This window comes from Acanthopagrus latus, chromosome 23 (assembly GCF_904848185.1).
Source record: "Acanthopagrus latus isolate v.2019 chromosome 23, fAcaLat1.1, whole genome shotgun sequence".
Taxonomy (NCBI): Eukaryota; Metazoa; Chordata; class Actinopteri; order Spariformes; family Sparidae; genus Acanthopagrus; species Acanthopagrus latus.
Window position 1 is genome coordinate 21,510,492 of NC_051061.1, and position 15,317 is coordinate 21,525,808.

At 44.8% G+C, this 15,317-nt stretch overlaps 1 protein-coding gene across 5 annotated transcripts; it reads left to right on the forward strand.

Annotated features, from left to right (window-relative positions):
* Positions 1 to 2,719: 2,719 nt before the first annotated feature.
* epn3a (epsin 3a) lies at positions 2,720 to 15,193 on the forward strand. Of its 5 annotated transcripts, none has more exons than XM_037088894.1 (11): positions 2,720 to 3,065; positions 6,365 to 7,102; positions 10,117 to 10,235; positions 10,854 to 10,931; positions 11,349 to 11,438; positions 12,370 to 12,453; positions 12,694 to 12,823; positions 12,933 to 13,094; positions 13,483 to 13,566; positions 13,658 to 13,894; positions 14,101 to 15,193. In XM_037088894.1, the coding sequence occupies exons 2-11, from the start codon at positions 6,511 to 6,513 to the stop codon at positions 14,391 to 14,393; spliced, it is 1,869 nt and encodes a 622-aa protein (XP_036944789.1). In that variant the 5' UTR covers positions 2,720 to 3,065; positions 6,365 to 6,510; the 3' UTR covers positions 14,394 to 15,193. The 5 variants fall into 5 exon arrangements, with proteins under 5 accessions (XP_036944789.1, XP_036944785.1, XP_036944786.1 ...); XM_037088890.1 differs by having other exon boundaries at positions 2,721 to 3,065; positions 12,930 to 13,094; XM_037088891.1 differs by having other exon boundaries at positions 2,721 to 3,065; positions 6,368 to 7,102; positions 12,930 to 13,094.
* Positions 15,194 to 15,317: the final 124 nt, after the last annotated feature.

The following is a 15,317-nucleotide window of genomic DNA, read 5'->3' on the forward strand; positions in this document are numbered from 1 at the left end:
AAGTTACTGCATTTTTTTTTTATCTGTAGCTAATTATGTTAGTTTTGTTTCCCATTCTGTCTTTCAGACGCTGTTTTAATGTCCTAATGTTTAAGTTTTAATTAGTTTCTATGTCTCTGAATGGTTCTAAACTTGCCTATCTGAGGTTTTATTCAACTGAAGGTTTTCAGATCTCAACCTTTAGATCTATAAACCTGGTTTCAAACTGAGTTCTTACTGATATAAAATTGAAAACCTGAGGGACCTGAAATAAAATCTAAAGGCATTTTATTCTCCTCAGCTCACATCAGTCATTGTTTTTTCACTCTCACTTCACCTGTTTGATGTCGGCTAATACAATCCAAGCCTCAATAACCTCTTTTAATATTTATGTGCATGTTTTATAGTGATCACAGCAAATGAAAGAGTATTTATATTAAATATGATCTGAACAGAAATGTGTGAACACGTCACAACAACCACATGAACTGAATAATTAAGGTCTTGACACTGACGAGACACACGATGGAGGACTCGTCTCAGCTGAAACAAGACTGTGATGAATCAAAAAATACTTAAGTAGCAAACCGGTGAGTTCCGAACCGGTGGTTCTGTGTGGACCCACTGGAGCCTCAGAACCGGTCTGGGTGATCTTGAGCTTTTACACCGCGGATCCACTAGAGGGCAGCAGAGAGACACATGTGAAGTTTGACAGGAACGTGGTCCAGTGATGACACACATCCAACTGGTTTTACATTGACTTTAGACGTGACACACACACACACACACACACACACACATACACACACACACACACACACACAGTGCTGTGACGTCACCCTCCCTCTCTCCTCCCCCTCGTCCGCCTGCATGTCCCCCCTGCACTGACCTCATCAGGCCTTTGTTGGGAAACAAAGAATGTTCAGGCATCTGTTTTCAGGAGAAATAAAGACAGAGAGGAGGAGGAGGAGGAGGAGGCACACACACACACACACACACACACACACACACACACACACACACACACACACACACATCTCAAGTCTGATGTGAGAGCTGAATATCAACGTGCTGTGAGATAACTCCACTGGACTCTTTGCACTTGTGATTTCTGCACACTTTTCCTCTTCATTGTCTCCTGCAGGAGTCGTGGCTCTGTTGTTTCAAGGTGGAGCTGGTATTTCCTGTATATCCTGCTCGGTCAACCCGCCACTCGACCCACAGCGTTTTTTTTCCTCCAGCGCCTCCTTCAAGTTAAGCTGATCATTTTCTTTCAAAACCTGGGCGTCATGACACGATCCTCCTCTTTCAAACACGAGACCTGAAGCTGAACAATCGATTGAATTCAAGCCAACGTAAAAAATAAATAAATAAATAAAATACAGAGCAGAGGAAAGTTTTCCCTTTTCTTTTTTTATTACTTATTTGAGGGGGACCCTTGTGTGTAATGCATATGGATGTGATTCAGACAACAGCCCATTAGTGCTGATAAATAAGTAAAGATGAGTGATGAAGCTGCTGAAGAAGGAAGTGCAGCTCGTTGTTGAGGCCCTGTGGGAGAACACAGTCACTCAGCCTGCCAGGAAGTGTTACAGGCATCACACACCTGGTTTTTACCTTCTCACTGCAGCTATCTGCCTCTAATATCAATATATACACAGAGACACACTTGTTCTTTAGTTCAACTTTGTGATAACCATCATTAATTAACAGTTATTTCACTGTAAACTATCAATTTCTGCCAGTTAAAGAAAAAAGAGATAAGAACAAAAAAAAAAATCATGTTATGTAATTATTACGAGTCAAATTAATTGAATAATTAAATAAAAAGTCGGAATTGTTTGACTTTTAATGCATAATTATAACTTTCTCCTCATAACTTTGGCTTCCTCTCTCACAATTATGACTTTTTATTTGATTATACTGACTTTATATCTTAAAACTTTGACTTTATATCCTTTTATTATGACCGTTTAACTTTCACTTTCTGTCTCATAGTCTTGACTTTCAGACCAAAAGATTCCATTTTTGTCCCTTAATTTCGATTTTCAACTCATAATTATGACTTTTTATTTCATAATATCGACTTTATATCCCTTTATTATGTCCTTTTCTCATAATTCTGACTTTCTGTCTAATAACTGTGACTTTTTAACCCAAAGATTTGGATTTTCTGTCTCTTAATTTGGACTTTAAAACAACATTTTGGCTTTTTATCTCATAATTATGAATTTCTATCTCATAAATGTTGTTTTCTGTCTCATAATCTCGACTTTCTATCCCCAAAGATAGATTTTCTGTTCTATAATATCAGTTTTCAACTCCTAACTTTGGCTATTTACTCACGATTTTGACCTATTATCTCAACATTTTGGCTTTTTATCTCATAATTGTGAATTTCTACTCCATGATCATGTCCTTTTCTTATATTCTTTCACTTTCTGTCTCATTATTATGACTTTTTATCTCATAATCTTAACTTTCAATCCCAAAGGTTCAACTTTCTGTCCTATAATTTCGATTTCCAACTCACAATTTTGACATTTTATTTAATATTTGAATTGTTTTCCTCATATTATCGACTTTCCATGTGAATAATCTTTATTAATGAGTTGGTCTTTTATACTTGTATGAGTATAATTTGATTATTGTCACCTGCTTCACAGCTGCTCTCCAGCAGCAGCAGCAGCAGCAGTTAAAGGGTTAATAAAGTCTGACTCTGCATGCACCGAGCAGCCCTCCCTCCCTCTCCATCCATTTTTACTGTGTGAGTGTGTGTGTGAGTGAGTGTGTGTTTTTAGGGGGGCCTGTGCCATCTGCAACCACAGAGGATTTCTGATCCTCACACACACACACACACAACACACACACCAGCAAAGTTTCATAACCGATCCCAGCGCTGCGCTTTCGCTCCGGGACTTGGCTCCCTGCGCGGCCGCTTCCCTCCGAGCTTCGAGCACCTTTTTCCGGACTCTCGCTGCGGCTGGTGCGGGATATGTCGAGAGGCGGAGGCGTTTTTCTTCCTCCACCCGAAGCCTCCCGGAGTTGTTGGGACCCCGCTGCTGCTGACGCGCTATGACATGACGGTAAGAGGACGGGAGACGCTGGACGGGGACGATCTCCGGGATCCAGCGCTGTCGGAGCTTTTTAATGGAGGTTTTTAACTTTTCCTGGTGAAAGTCGGAGGAAGCGGAGCTGAGTCACGGTCCTCCTGCTCACTTCACCTCCCCGACCGTCCCGTTTGACGCAACGTGTGTGTTGATCATGGCCCCTGGTCGTCCACACACACACACACACACACACACACACACACAAACAGGGCAGATAAGTTGTTTGATCCAGCTGTGGTGTGTGTGTGTGTGTGTGTGTGTGTGTGTGTGTGTGTGTGTGTGTGTGTGTTTCTCCACACATCTGTATGATAACAGCACACCTGGGAGTTCAGTGTGTGTAGCTCACATTAGGCCTGATCTGGGAGCAGCTCACACTTCCTTTACAGATAAGAGAGCAGAGGGAGGACACTCCACACTGGATGATCAGAAATATGTGTCATTAGTGTGTCAGCAAGTCAAGGTGATGAGTTTAATCCAAAACTGTGTGAGAAACTGATCAAATGTGTGTGTGTGTGTGTGTGTGTGTCATGGTTCTGCTGCCTCCCCAGAACCAGTCGGACTGATGTGAGGCTGATTTGTTCCTCACAACATGAATTAATCTCCATTATGAGTGTAAATTAGATGAGATTACACGTATATTCTCTCTAATCTGTCATTTAAAACCTACTTTTCACCCACAGGAAGCAGCAGGGAGGGTTTATGGGTCTGAATGGGCTCGGTCACCTGACCCACTCACATTTAGTCTCTTAGCACCACTTAACAATCTATTTACAGCACCGGAAGCTTCTCATGTACGACTTCATGACAATCGCAGGACAATTTAGTGCCATCATCTTTTATTCATAGTGTGAGATGGATGGATTTACTCCGGACACACCTTTTTATTTGGAAACCCCCTTTAATTACTTCATTAGTGGGAATATATTTTAGCTAATCCAGTAATGTTGCGGTATTCATACTTTAAGAAACGTGTATTTAAGGTTGTGTCTGTTTAAAAATGACATTTAAACATTCAAATCAAGTTTTATACCAGATATTCTTTTAAACAGTTGTATCTTAATGTCTAATATGTATGTGAATCAGTATTTCAAATATTATTTTTAGTAGGCGGAGGTTTCCTGTCGTGTCTTTCTGCCCTCTAGTGGCCAAAAAAAGGTGTTTTTGTTGCAAAAACAAACGCTGACGATGAACCATGATATTTAAGAATGAAATGCTGATATCGCGTTAATAACACGTATGAACAACAGTGTTGTTCGAGGAATTCATGCTTTAATTTCAACGGTTTGTCCAAGAATATATAAAGTTAAAAAAAAAAAAAAATGATGCAACAAGCAATTTTGGAGATAAAGGGGTTTTTTTTTTGTTGAGTCTCATTCCCAGGTTGTCTCACCCTGGAGAACTGGGTTGGTACGGTGGCCCTGAGGGTCAAAACACAACAAACAACAGCAGTTTTTGAAAAACACAACATTTCAGGAGGGGACATTTCAGATTGTCATTTTATTATCCAAAAACATTGTTGTGTTTTGACCTTCAGGGCCACTGAAGGCCACCGACCCAAAACATTTCTATTTTTGAGGACCTGGGAATCAGAATCAACGGTAAGCGTACCTTAAAATCTGCCGGTTCTTATGATAAAACATTTCAGTGTATGTAACAGTAACTAACATCGATCCACGTCTCAAACTATGGATTGGTGGGTCCTTGAATTGGGAGGAACCGGGCCTGGAAAGGTCTTGAATGTTTAAACAAAAATGTTCCTGGATAAAAAAGGTGAAATATTTTCATCCATTATGAAGCTGTAGATACGGCAGATGTACACCAGCCCTCTGAGAGCTCTCATCTCAAGCCTCTCTTCTAATATTTTGGATTTGCTTACTCATGACAGCGCTCGACTGTTAAGTGAAGGGATTGAACGTTCGTGTTTATGCGCCTCGGTTGTTAGTCACAGAGGTAACAGGCCGATCTGGGAGTGTAAAGTTATGAGTTACTGATACGACACACAGTCCAACGTCCAGGTCGAGGTGATAGACCAGATACTGAACTGTAACGTAAAACTGTAAAACAGCGAGCTTTCAGTGATTCAGCCGGACTGCGGCGTGTGTGTCTGTGCCGGAGTTCGGCTGTTTTGTGGGTCTTCCGATGCTTTGAAGGCCTGCTGCTGCTGCTGCTGCTGCTGCTGCTGCTGCTGTGGTGATGTAATCAGGTCAGAAAAACAGGAGAGGTGGAGCCCCTCCCTGCTGTCTGACAACTCAGAGAGGTAAAACACAGATTCTGGTGCCCGAGCCTGGAGGTAACGTTCGCTTTACAGGGAAGGAAACAATTATTATTAATACGAAACCGCTCATTGTTTACTCGGGAGGGGATCTTTTCAAGTCGTCCCAGGGAAAAGTGAGCCCAGGTGTTGTGTTTCACGTCACGTGAAGGTGCATCGAGAGGAGCTGAGCTGTTCATTGTTTCATCAGAACACAGTTACTGCAATGAAATATGTGCAAGCTGCAGAAGAAGCAGGTCCTGCATTCATACTTTTACTTCCAGTGTGTAGCAGTGACGTGTGATCACTGATGGATTAATACAAGTAGAAGTGGGGCTTGTTCTTCACTTTATATTCTGCCTGTGAGTTTATTCCAAAACTGTAAAAGAAACAAGTTTTAAGTTGTGAAATAAATGTGGTGGAATAAAAAGAACAATATCCCCTTTACAACCCTGTTGCAAGAACACATGTGTGGCAACGTACTGTGTGTTTCTGCAAAACCACAGCAAGTTAATGTTAAAGTTTTCTTAAGGCTCACTTTTCAAGCTGTGCTTATTGTCTGGTTAGGTTAAGGCAAAAGAACCACTTGGTAAGGGTTAAGAAAAGATCGTGTCTCATGGAAAATATCGGGTTTGGCGCTTTAAACGTGGCTGGAAAATGTCCCAGTGTCTTGTCAGAAATATCTGGTTTCGTCTCCACAAACACGGCTATAAATGTCACAACGTCTTTTTACAGAAAAAGGCAGTTTTGTTGGTTGAAGTGTGGTTGGAAATGTCCCGACATCTTGTCAAAAATATCCGTTTTCGTCGCCACAAACATGGCTAGAAATGTTCTGACGAGAACTATCCAGAGGAATCACACTTTCAAATGTGGAAACGCAGTCTCGAACAGTGGTCACTGGCTTGGTAGTGCTTTCGCTGCAATGCCGCCACTATCTCCTCAACCTCCTGATATGGAATATACATTAATATTTAACCTAAGAATTGATCAAATGAACTGTAAACAATCTTTCTCTCCTTCCCAGCAGGAACACACTTGTGGACGTCACTGAAGTTGCCATCTGAACTGACCTCTAACGATCCACCTTGCCTGAGGCGACGCAGTGGGCTGGCCCGCTGTTAGACTTTACCCCATTTTTTTTTTTGCATCCTGTGAAACGCGACTGCCATCATGCAAACGTCATCGCTCCGCCGGCAGATGAAAAACATGGTCAACAACTACACGGAGGCCGAGATCAAGGTCCGAGAGGCCACCTCCAACGACCCCTGGGGTCCTCCAAGCTCGCTCATGTCCGAGATCGCGGACCTGACCTTCAACGTGGTGGCCTTCACCGAGGTCATGGGGATGATCTGGAAGCGGCTCAACGACCACGGTAAAAACTGGCGACATGTTTATAAAGCTCTGACCCTGATGGACTACCTGATCAAAACGGGCTCTGAGCGCGTGGCCCAGGAGTGCCGGGAGAGCATTTACAGCGTCCAGACGCTGAGAGACTTCCAGTACATAGACCGAGACGGCCGCGACCAGGGCGTGAACGTCCGGGAGAAGGCCAAGCACCTGGTGTCCCTGCTGAGGGACGAGGAGAAGCTGAAGAAGGAGAGGAGCCAGGCTCTGAAGACCAAGACGCGCATGGCGGGGGTCACCAGTGGCTTAGGCTCTGGATCCATGCCTCCTCCATACCCGGGTCGTCGCAGCAGCCAGCCAAGCCGAGGCAACGTGGACGAGCACGGTGTGTGCAGAGGCTCACCATCGTCCTTTTACTGTGAGTAGCAACTAAATTACCTGTACTCAAGTACGATTTTGAGGTTTAACTTGACACTTCCATTCAACTACAATCTGGAGACAAATATTTCATTTCCATGACAACCAATAGGAGAGGCGTCCTGGAGCAGGTGACCATAAACATTCTGACACTTGATGCTAACGTTAGCCAGCATGCTACTGTTGACAGAAACTTAATATCTCGACTCCAGTTCTCGCTGAAGAAAAGAAAGCCTGTGTTGACTTCAGACTTGTTTAAACTTCCGCTTCTGTTTGGTTTTCTAACTGCAACATGTGGCTAAAGTTGCTACAACCTCGCTAATCTCCACTTTGTCTTCTAGCCCTTGAGGCTAACATTAGCTAGCATACACCTGTTGACATAAACTTAAAAGTTTTCCCTCCAGTTCTCCCTGAAGAAAAGAAAACTTGTGTTGACTGTGTCTCTTCACTCATCCAGACTGACTCAACAGGCGAATCTCCATTTTGTTTTCCGTCCCCATGAGAGTGTCTTGTGTCCAAATTGCATTAAATTCAACACTGCACTTCCTTCGGCCCTCAGAAACAAACCTGCCATGTTTGAAGTAGATCAGATAAACAGTTGTGGAGATATGCGAGCCGCAGACAGACAGACAGAGATTCTTGGTTTATACTTAGATTGATAATTCAATTTTATCTACAATTGGATAAAAATGTTTCACTTCTCCCAGAGTGATATTTCGACATGAAACTCTTTGTTATTACTCAGGGATGACTTCTGGTTCGCTGCTCACCTGAATGACACCTGAATATTTTACTTGCCATGTGACATGTCATTTGTCAGGAATGTACACCTGACAAGATCACAAGCTCACTTTGTCATGAGTTAATCTGAAGTAACAGAATAAACCACATTCCTTAACTTGTCAGTTTATCGATCGACCTCAGATTTTCCTTTTGATGACAGTAAAAAGAAAAAGAATCTGTCCGTTAAATATTTCTACACATCCGTTGCTTCTTCTCTGTGATGTATCATTGATGTTGAGGCCATTTTAAGCTCATTTCCAACATTTAAACTCTTGTAAGAATCAATAAAACTGCTCGGTCTCTCTGGTCTGGTAGAAAGTGTTTCGGTTTTGCTCTCCGCTGACAGCCGGCCATCTGCATTCCTTTCATTCTGCTGTTGACAGTCACGTCAGCTAAACTGGATTTACAAAAGAGAGGAGGCCTTGTTTGTGCTTGTTTCAATCTAATGTGAAACCACAGGTGGCTGCCATGTTTACTTGTGGCGGTACGACGTGTTTCGCTCCTGCAGAGATGTTGGTTTGGTGGCCAGATGATATAATAGCCCAGTGATCCCTCTGCGAGCGTGTGGAGGGGTTAGAAACTGTGATGTCAGCTCAGAGCATCAAGAGGATGTATGTGGTTCAACTACAGCTGCTGTGTACCATACACTTTGGTATTTACATGGTCCCTCTGGTGTTTATTTAAAGGTATTAGTCAGTAGCAGCACTGTGGCTTCTTTAAGGCTCCAGTCGCTCTGTTAGACTTTGATGTCTGAGGTCTGTTGATCACGGCGTTAACAGAGACGAGCCCTCAGGTGGTATCTGACTGTTTTACTACCACTTGGTCCAAAAAAAGGCTGTTTTTCCTCCAATAAATTTTCCACTTGATTCTCTTCCCTTGCATACTTCTGTGGGCCGGAGCATGTGCCAGTGGAAACGTGGCAGAGAGTGATGCTACAATGGGAGCACGGTCTGTAATAGCCAGGCGAGAGATATACATGGAATAACACCGCAGATTATTAAAGTTTAAAGCCTCAGCCCCGAGGCGCCGATGCTGGATAACAATTTCACACTCTGAATATCAGCGAGTCATTAAATTCACTTGGTTGTTGTGCAGAATGCTTTAATACCCTTGATGGAAAAAGGGGTGCGCTGCAGGTTTTACATACTTTAAATATGTGTACGACTGCAGTATTTGCATTTTTTCTGCTACATTGCACAACAGCAGACTGTTGTCAAACTCTGTTGTGTTAAAGCTGAGTCCAACACTAAACTGGAAGTCAAGTCCCAGTCCAATATCCAACTTGCACCAGTATGTTGTGGACACTTGATGCCTGCGGTGGACATAAACTGACAATGCACTTGCAGCCAGAGGTTAAAGGATAAGTTCAAAACATTTCCAGAGCTTCACAGCAGCACAGGGTTGCAGCATTATTAATGAAGCAGAGGAGGACTTGTTTTAAAATATAAAAGGGTTTAATAATAAAAATGCAAGTAAATCACCTGGGATGGAGCAATTAGATTGTTTTATTTGCATTTAAATAATCCGTTGGCATAGACCGGCAGGATACTTTAACTCTTTTGTGGAAAAAATCAGACCAAAGAGTGTTTTACATTCTTCAGACATATGTGGGGGAGATCTTGGTGGTCTCTCTCTGAGAGTCCAGGACCGGCACATGGTTGGTGTGGTTTGGAGAAGACGTGGGTGGGGGTCAGGAGGTTGGCAGCAGCTAATTGCCGGCAAACATTCCAGCTCAGGCGGGGCATATTGAGAGGCAGCACAGTGGAAATGATCGGTTTCTGAGACCCGACATCGCCAACGTGTGGCCTGCTGCCCTCTCTTAGCCCCGTGACCGACAGCCTGGCACCCAGACTGGTAGACCGCCAGCTCCCTCCCATCCCCATCCCCCTCCCTCAAACCTGGACCTGAGTCCTGGAACCCACCCAGACGATTCGGGGTAATAAGGTGGGCCCCTCTCCAGCCCGTCCATTCCTCTTCCCCTCCACCACCCTAACTCTCCACACAGGCGCACCATTGTTCTCTGTGCAGGCAGAATTAGGCAGACTGTGGCAAACGATGCCAGCAAAGGCCTGAAACAACGGGCCATGGAAAAAAATTTACATGCACAAACAGTGCCAGCTTGTTTCTGACCTTAAATATCAGTGTTTCTTTCTTTGTTTTCCATCATATTCCCATCTGTTAATGGTTCCGTCTTAACACCCAATCACCCTTTTTCTTTTTCTATCCCTGTAGCCTCCTCTTCCTCTCCTCGAGTCGCTCCAGACCTGGAGCAAGCTCGACCCACAACCAGTGGAGAAGAGGAGCTGCAGCTGCAGCTGGCCTTGGCTATGAGCCGAGAGGAAAGTGAAAAGGTACGTCTCACTGAGATAACACACACACAGACACACACTCTGAGCACACACAGGCCTCTTATCTTACAGCACATGCTCCTGACAGAGAGAGGTTTCTTAGCGGCTCTGCTGCTGACATGTTATGTTTGTAACACAGTCGTAAAATATTTAACGGCTCCCACGCACTGGATGGTGGTGAAGCACTCCCACTGTTCGTCTCTACTGGGCCACCATTTCCCAGAACCTTCAGCTGAAAGTGATATCATCAACTCTGTCTGCGATGTGGTCAATAATGGCACTTTGACCAATCAGTGTCAACGAGGAGCGCTCTCACTGGCGAGCGAGTGAAAGAGTGAGAAGCCTGACAGGATGTGCACATTGATCTGCTCTTCGCCGCACAGCCCGCCCCCGATCTCCATGGCAAGGGCAGCTGTTGCCCTCTGTGACTCCTGTCAGCTACTGTGGGAATATATTAATGCAGGGCAGTTTCCACTTGTGTAATTAAACCTCTCCGCTGTGATTTTAATGATCAAACTGAGATCCAAATATTAGATCTCCACCCTCCTAAATCATCTTAAATATTTGTATTTCACAAATCAAGCGTGATTTTACCTCCTAATCCTTCCTGCTTGACCCTAGCCACCTCCTACAGTGGACATTGATGAACAGACCCAGCTCCAGATCGCTATGACCCTCAGCAAGGAGGACGCCATGAAGGTACAAGTATGCTGGGACCAGGGATGACCCTTCCTTTGCATCCTTCGACCCTATAACACCTCTCTTCACTGAAACCGACCTCAGGGCTCGGTCCGGAAACAGCTGCATGCACTGTACTACTCACTCTCCTCACCCCTGAACTGCAACAGGACACACACCTTTCTCCAGCAACTAATCCAACGAGGCTTCATCCTTCTGTTCCACTAACAACCTGATCTCTCCTTTTAGTCCTGCTGAATTTGATGTCACACTCTGACCTCTTCTGGTGTGGTGTCAGGGAAGCGTGTGACCCCTTCACTCTGCCTGGGGGAACCTGTAGAGCTGCATGCGATGTACTGTGACGGTGTCCAAACACTATTTCCATCTTTGTTGACCAAATACTGACCACGTTTTCCTCCCCTGTCAACACCACCACAGCCATCCCAGCCTGCACCTCCACCACTGGAACTGGATGAAGAAAGCCAGCTGCAGTTAGCCTTGAGCCTCAGCAAAGAGGAGCACCAACAGGTAGAAACATTTCTCTCATTACTGATCCCACTGTTTTGTTTTGTTTTTGCCCTTCTCCACCTCTGATTGGCTGCCTTTTTGGTTGTTTTGTTGCCTTTCTATATGATGGTAGTTTCCCTGGTAAACACACTGACCTCTGTGGCCTCTTGTCTCGACTGCCGCTGCTCCTGAACCATCGAAGCCGTTCCTCACCATCGAGTGTCTCTGGGCTGGACAGAGCAGACAGACTGGGTGTCTACACAACTGGCAGCAGCTGGTATACCATGTGGACACCTGGCCTGTCTGCTCTGCCTCACTAGCCCAGAGACACTGCAGTTGGAATAGTTAAAGAGGTTGGTGTGTTTACCAGGGGAACTACATCTTACAGTCTACTGTACCTTCACTGGCTGCTCGTTTTCCAACCAACAGACACAACCCATTAACACCAGACAACCGTTGAACATACAGTCAGGAAACGGCACGCTAGCAAGCTAAATTAGTTTCTCTGGCTTGCCAGCGATCATGTTTCTATCGATCCATTAACAAATTAATTTCCTTGAAATGGAAAAGTGAGGGGATACAGGCAACTGTGTGGGAATGAGGCGTCCTATCACCTTGTTGCATTCTCTCTGTTATTCCCCTACCTCTCTCTTCCTGTCTCGCTCCGTCTCTTTGTCTTTTTTTCTCTCTCGTGGCAACATCACACTGTAGCACAATAGATGTGACCACAGTGATGCTCTGCTCTCTTTTCTCTTTGACTAGAGAATGTTCTGGTTCGTATCCATTGCTCCCATCTATGTTGGCCTAGGAAAAAAAAAGAAAAAAACACAAGCAGGCTTTTGTGCTTGCGTGCGGTCGCTGAGTCATAAATATTGAATGATGTGACAATATGGGAAATTTGCCGGAAGCTGTCATGCCCAAAAGGCGTCCATGTGTCTGTATCGGTTCACAGGAGCAGCTCAGCCGCCAAGGAGACGAGTCGATGCTCCTGAAAGCTCTGGAGGAGAGCAAACGTGAGATGGAGACTAAAGGCGGGGTATGAAATATTGGGGTATGGAATATCTCAATGGGGGGTGATGAAATATGTCTGTACCTTGTAGTTCACATGCTTTCAGAACATGAACACACAAAAAATCAACCATAAAGCCGTATGATAATGATGAATGTAGGATTATTGGGTGTAATCGGACCAATAAATATAAAAGCATTTCACTATCAGAGAGTCCTGAAGTTTCATACCGAACTGACACAGATTTCTTCCCGTGTATGTGGCCAGACCGCCTTCATGGACTTGGTAGATGTTTTCGCGGTGCCCTCAGATCAGCCTCCTAGTGACCCACGATGGAGAAACGCCCCACACCAAGCAGCTGCCCGCCTGGGGGGCACAGACCCCTGGGACTCCCTGGGTGAGCCTTGAGTTAGCTTAGCATGTAGAAAATTACAGTCATAAAAGCATCGGGCTAGGATGAACTTACAGCCCCCTTCTCTAAATTCACCCCTCTGTTACTAAAGAAGGCGGCACTGCTCCGAGAGCGGATCCAGCCTGGATGGCACCTCCGACTTCGAACAGCCCCCCTCCACCATGGGAGCCCCCATCGGACCCCTGGGATGGTCCGCAGAACAACATCTCAAGCCTCAACGCTGCAGGCCGAGAATGGGCCTTCCCTGCCAACACAGGTGTGTGTGTTGTGCATACACACACTCATATCGCTCAGCCGAAGGTCGTTTGTTTCTTCTTTAAGTTACAATGACCCTTGAAGGAATGAAAACAAAAGGTTTTTTTTGGTTAGATAAGGAAATGTACACCGTGTGATAGCAGTCATCATTCAAACCATTGTTAACCTTGAAAACGATATACCGCTGCAACCTTATATGCATGTATATCAAAGTGTTCATAAAGAAGACCATAATTAATTCAAGACAATTAGTGACGGTGGTGAAATTTAGAATAACAAAAGCATTTGAGTGATCAGTTGAGCGAAGCAGCAAGTCCAGGCCCTTAAACCGTATCAGAGGTAAATATCTCACAACAAGTAAATTAAATTCTGTTGTGGTGTGTTTACAGCCTCCTCGGGAGTTGATCCGTTCTCAGCACCGTCAGAGAGAACAGCACCCAGGGCACCTTCTCCTCGAGCTGGAAGCCCCTCAGGTAAACAGCACATTGTTTCCACTGTCCTCACTGCAGTTCTGTGAACCCCACACACTTAAAACGTCAGCGTTTTCTATTTTTCCACTGTTAGATGGCGATCTGTTCGACGAGGCCATGGATGGAGGTCAGGTGAATGTAAATGGGCGAGCGGAGGGCAGCCCTGAGATGTTCGACCTGTCACGTCTCGGAGAAAACCTGGCTGCCCCCAGCCCTCGTAAATGCCGGACACCTGAGACCTTCCTGGACCCCACAGCAGCTTCACTGGTAAACCTGGACGCCTTGATCCCAGTGAATCCTCAAGCCAAGACCACCAACCCCTTTCTATCAGGTATTAACTGTATTTAATGGCTCTTCATGCAACAATCTTTTTCTTTTAGACCGGGAAAATGTGAAATTACTGTACAGCAGTGTACTTATAGCACTGCAGCCTGTTTTCCACCGGTTAGCCAGCCTTTACGTTTTGGCATTCTTGAAAACTGTTGTAAATATCCTGCTAAAGCGAACCTAATTGTTTTTCTTTGTCTTTCCTTTTAGGCCTGACTGCTCCTTCAGCCACCAATCCATTCCAAACCGAGACGCCCAAACTGACTCTGAACCAACTGGGCGCCACCTCATCGGCCTCCCACGCCACATCTCTTCCATACAGCGCCTCCCTGCCCCTGCCCATGAGCCACCAGCCTGCCAGCCTCCCTTCATCGCTCACTCACCCCACCCAGCCCGGGCTGGACCTGCCAGGGAACCTCCCCGAGCCCTTGTTGCCCTTCTCCACCTCAGTCAGTGCTGATGGATCACAGGCTGCACAGAGCAGTCAGAACCCTTTCTTATGAGGACCAACAGAAACTGGAGAAAATATCTTAGCAAAAAAAAAAAAAAAAAGGAGAATGCCTTTAGGTTATGCTCTTGAAATATAACTCTCACCGCAGACCGGACTGCAGCCCGGAGGACCTGTATGAAACCCTATTCTTAGTTGTTTTTATATTGTGGTATAATACAGTAACCCTTAGATTGATGCAAGCTGGTTCTGCTCTTCACTTTCGACTATCTCTCCTGCTCCTCTCTGCCATGAATGCAGTAACACCTTTATATCAGCAACTATTACTGTCATGCTAAACTTCTCCAAGGCCACAGCTTATCGCAGCTTGACTTCACATCATACCAACGTACACGAAAGCACAGTTTGATAATATTTTTGTCATTTTCTCTTCGCCATAATTACCAGGCAGAACGTATTACAGCTTTTCAAGTAGTCAATGAGTCTCCTGCTCACTCAGCTCTTTATGTCTGACTGGCTCAGAAGGCCACTGCTGCTGTCATAAACTCTGGCTCCAGAAAATATGGATTTCTTTTAAGACTTGGAGGCCTGTCCAGTTCTGGAAAAAGTTGCTGCATCACCATGGTTGTGGGGTTTCTGTTGGACGGGACCTGATGACAAACATCGCTGTACTCATGATTTTACTGTAGTGGAATTAATTCCTGGGGTTAACTGAATGAAATCACAGTAGGACTGTACAATACATGCTCCTGGATTTACTATATGCAAGGCAACATTAGAACATGTATGACTCATGAGTTTTATTCATTGCTTGTGAACCACTGACTCTCATCAAATATAAGGGTATGATAATTAGAACACTGCTTCGTTCTTCACTTGGGTTTGTTCTTCTGTATTTCCTCATTTCCAAATACATTTAATATGAAATCATCACAACTCAGGCACACACCCAGTTACAGTTACACTTTTCATTGTGCAC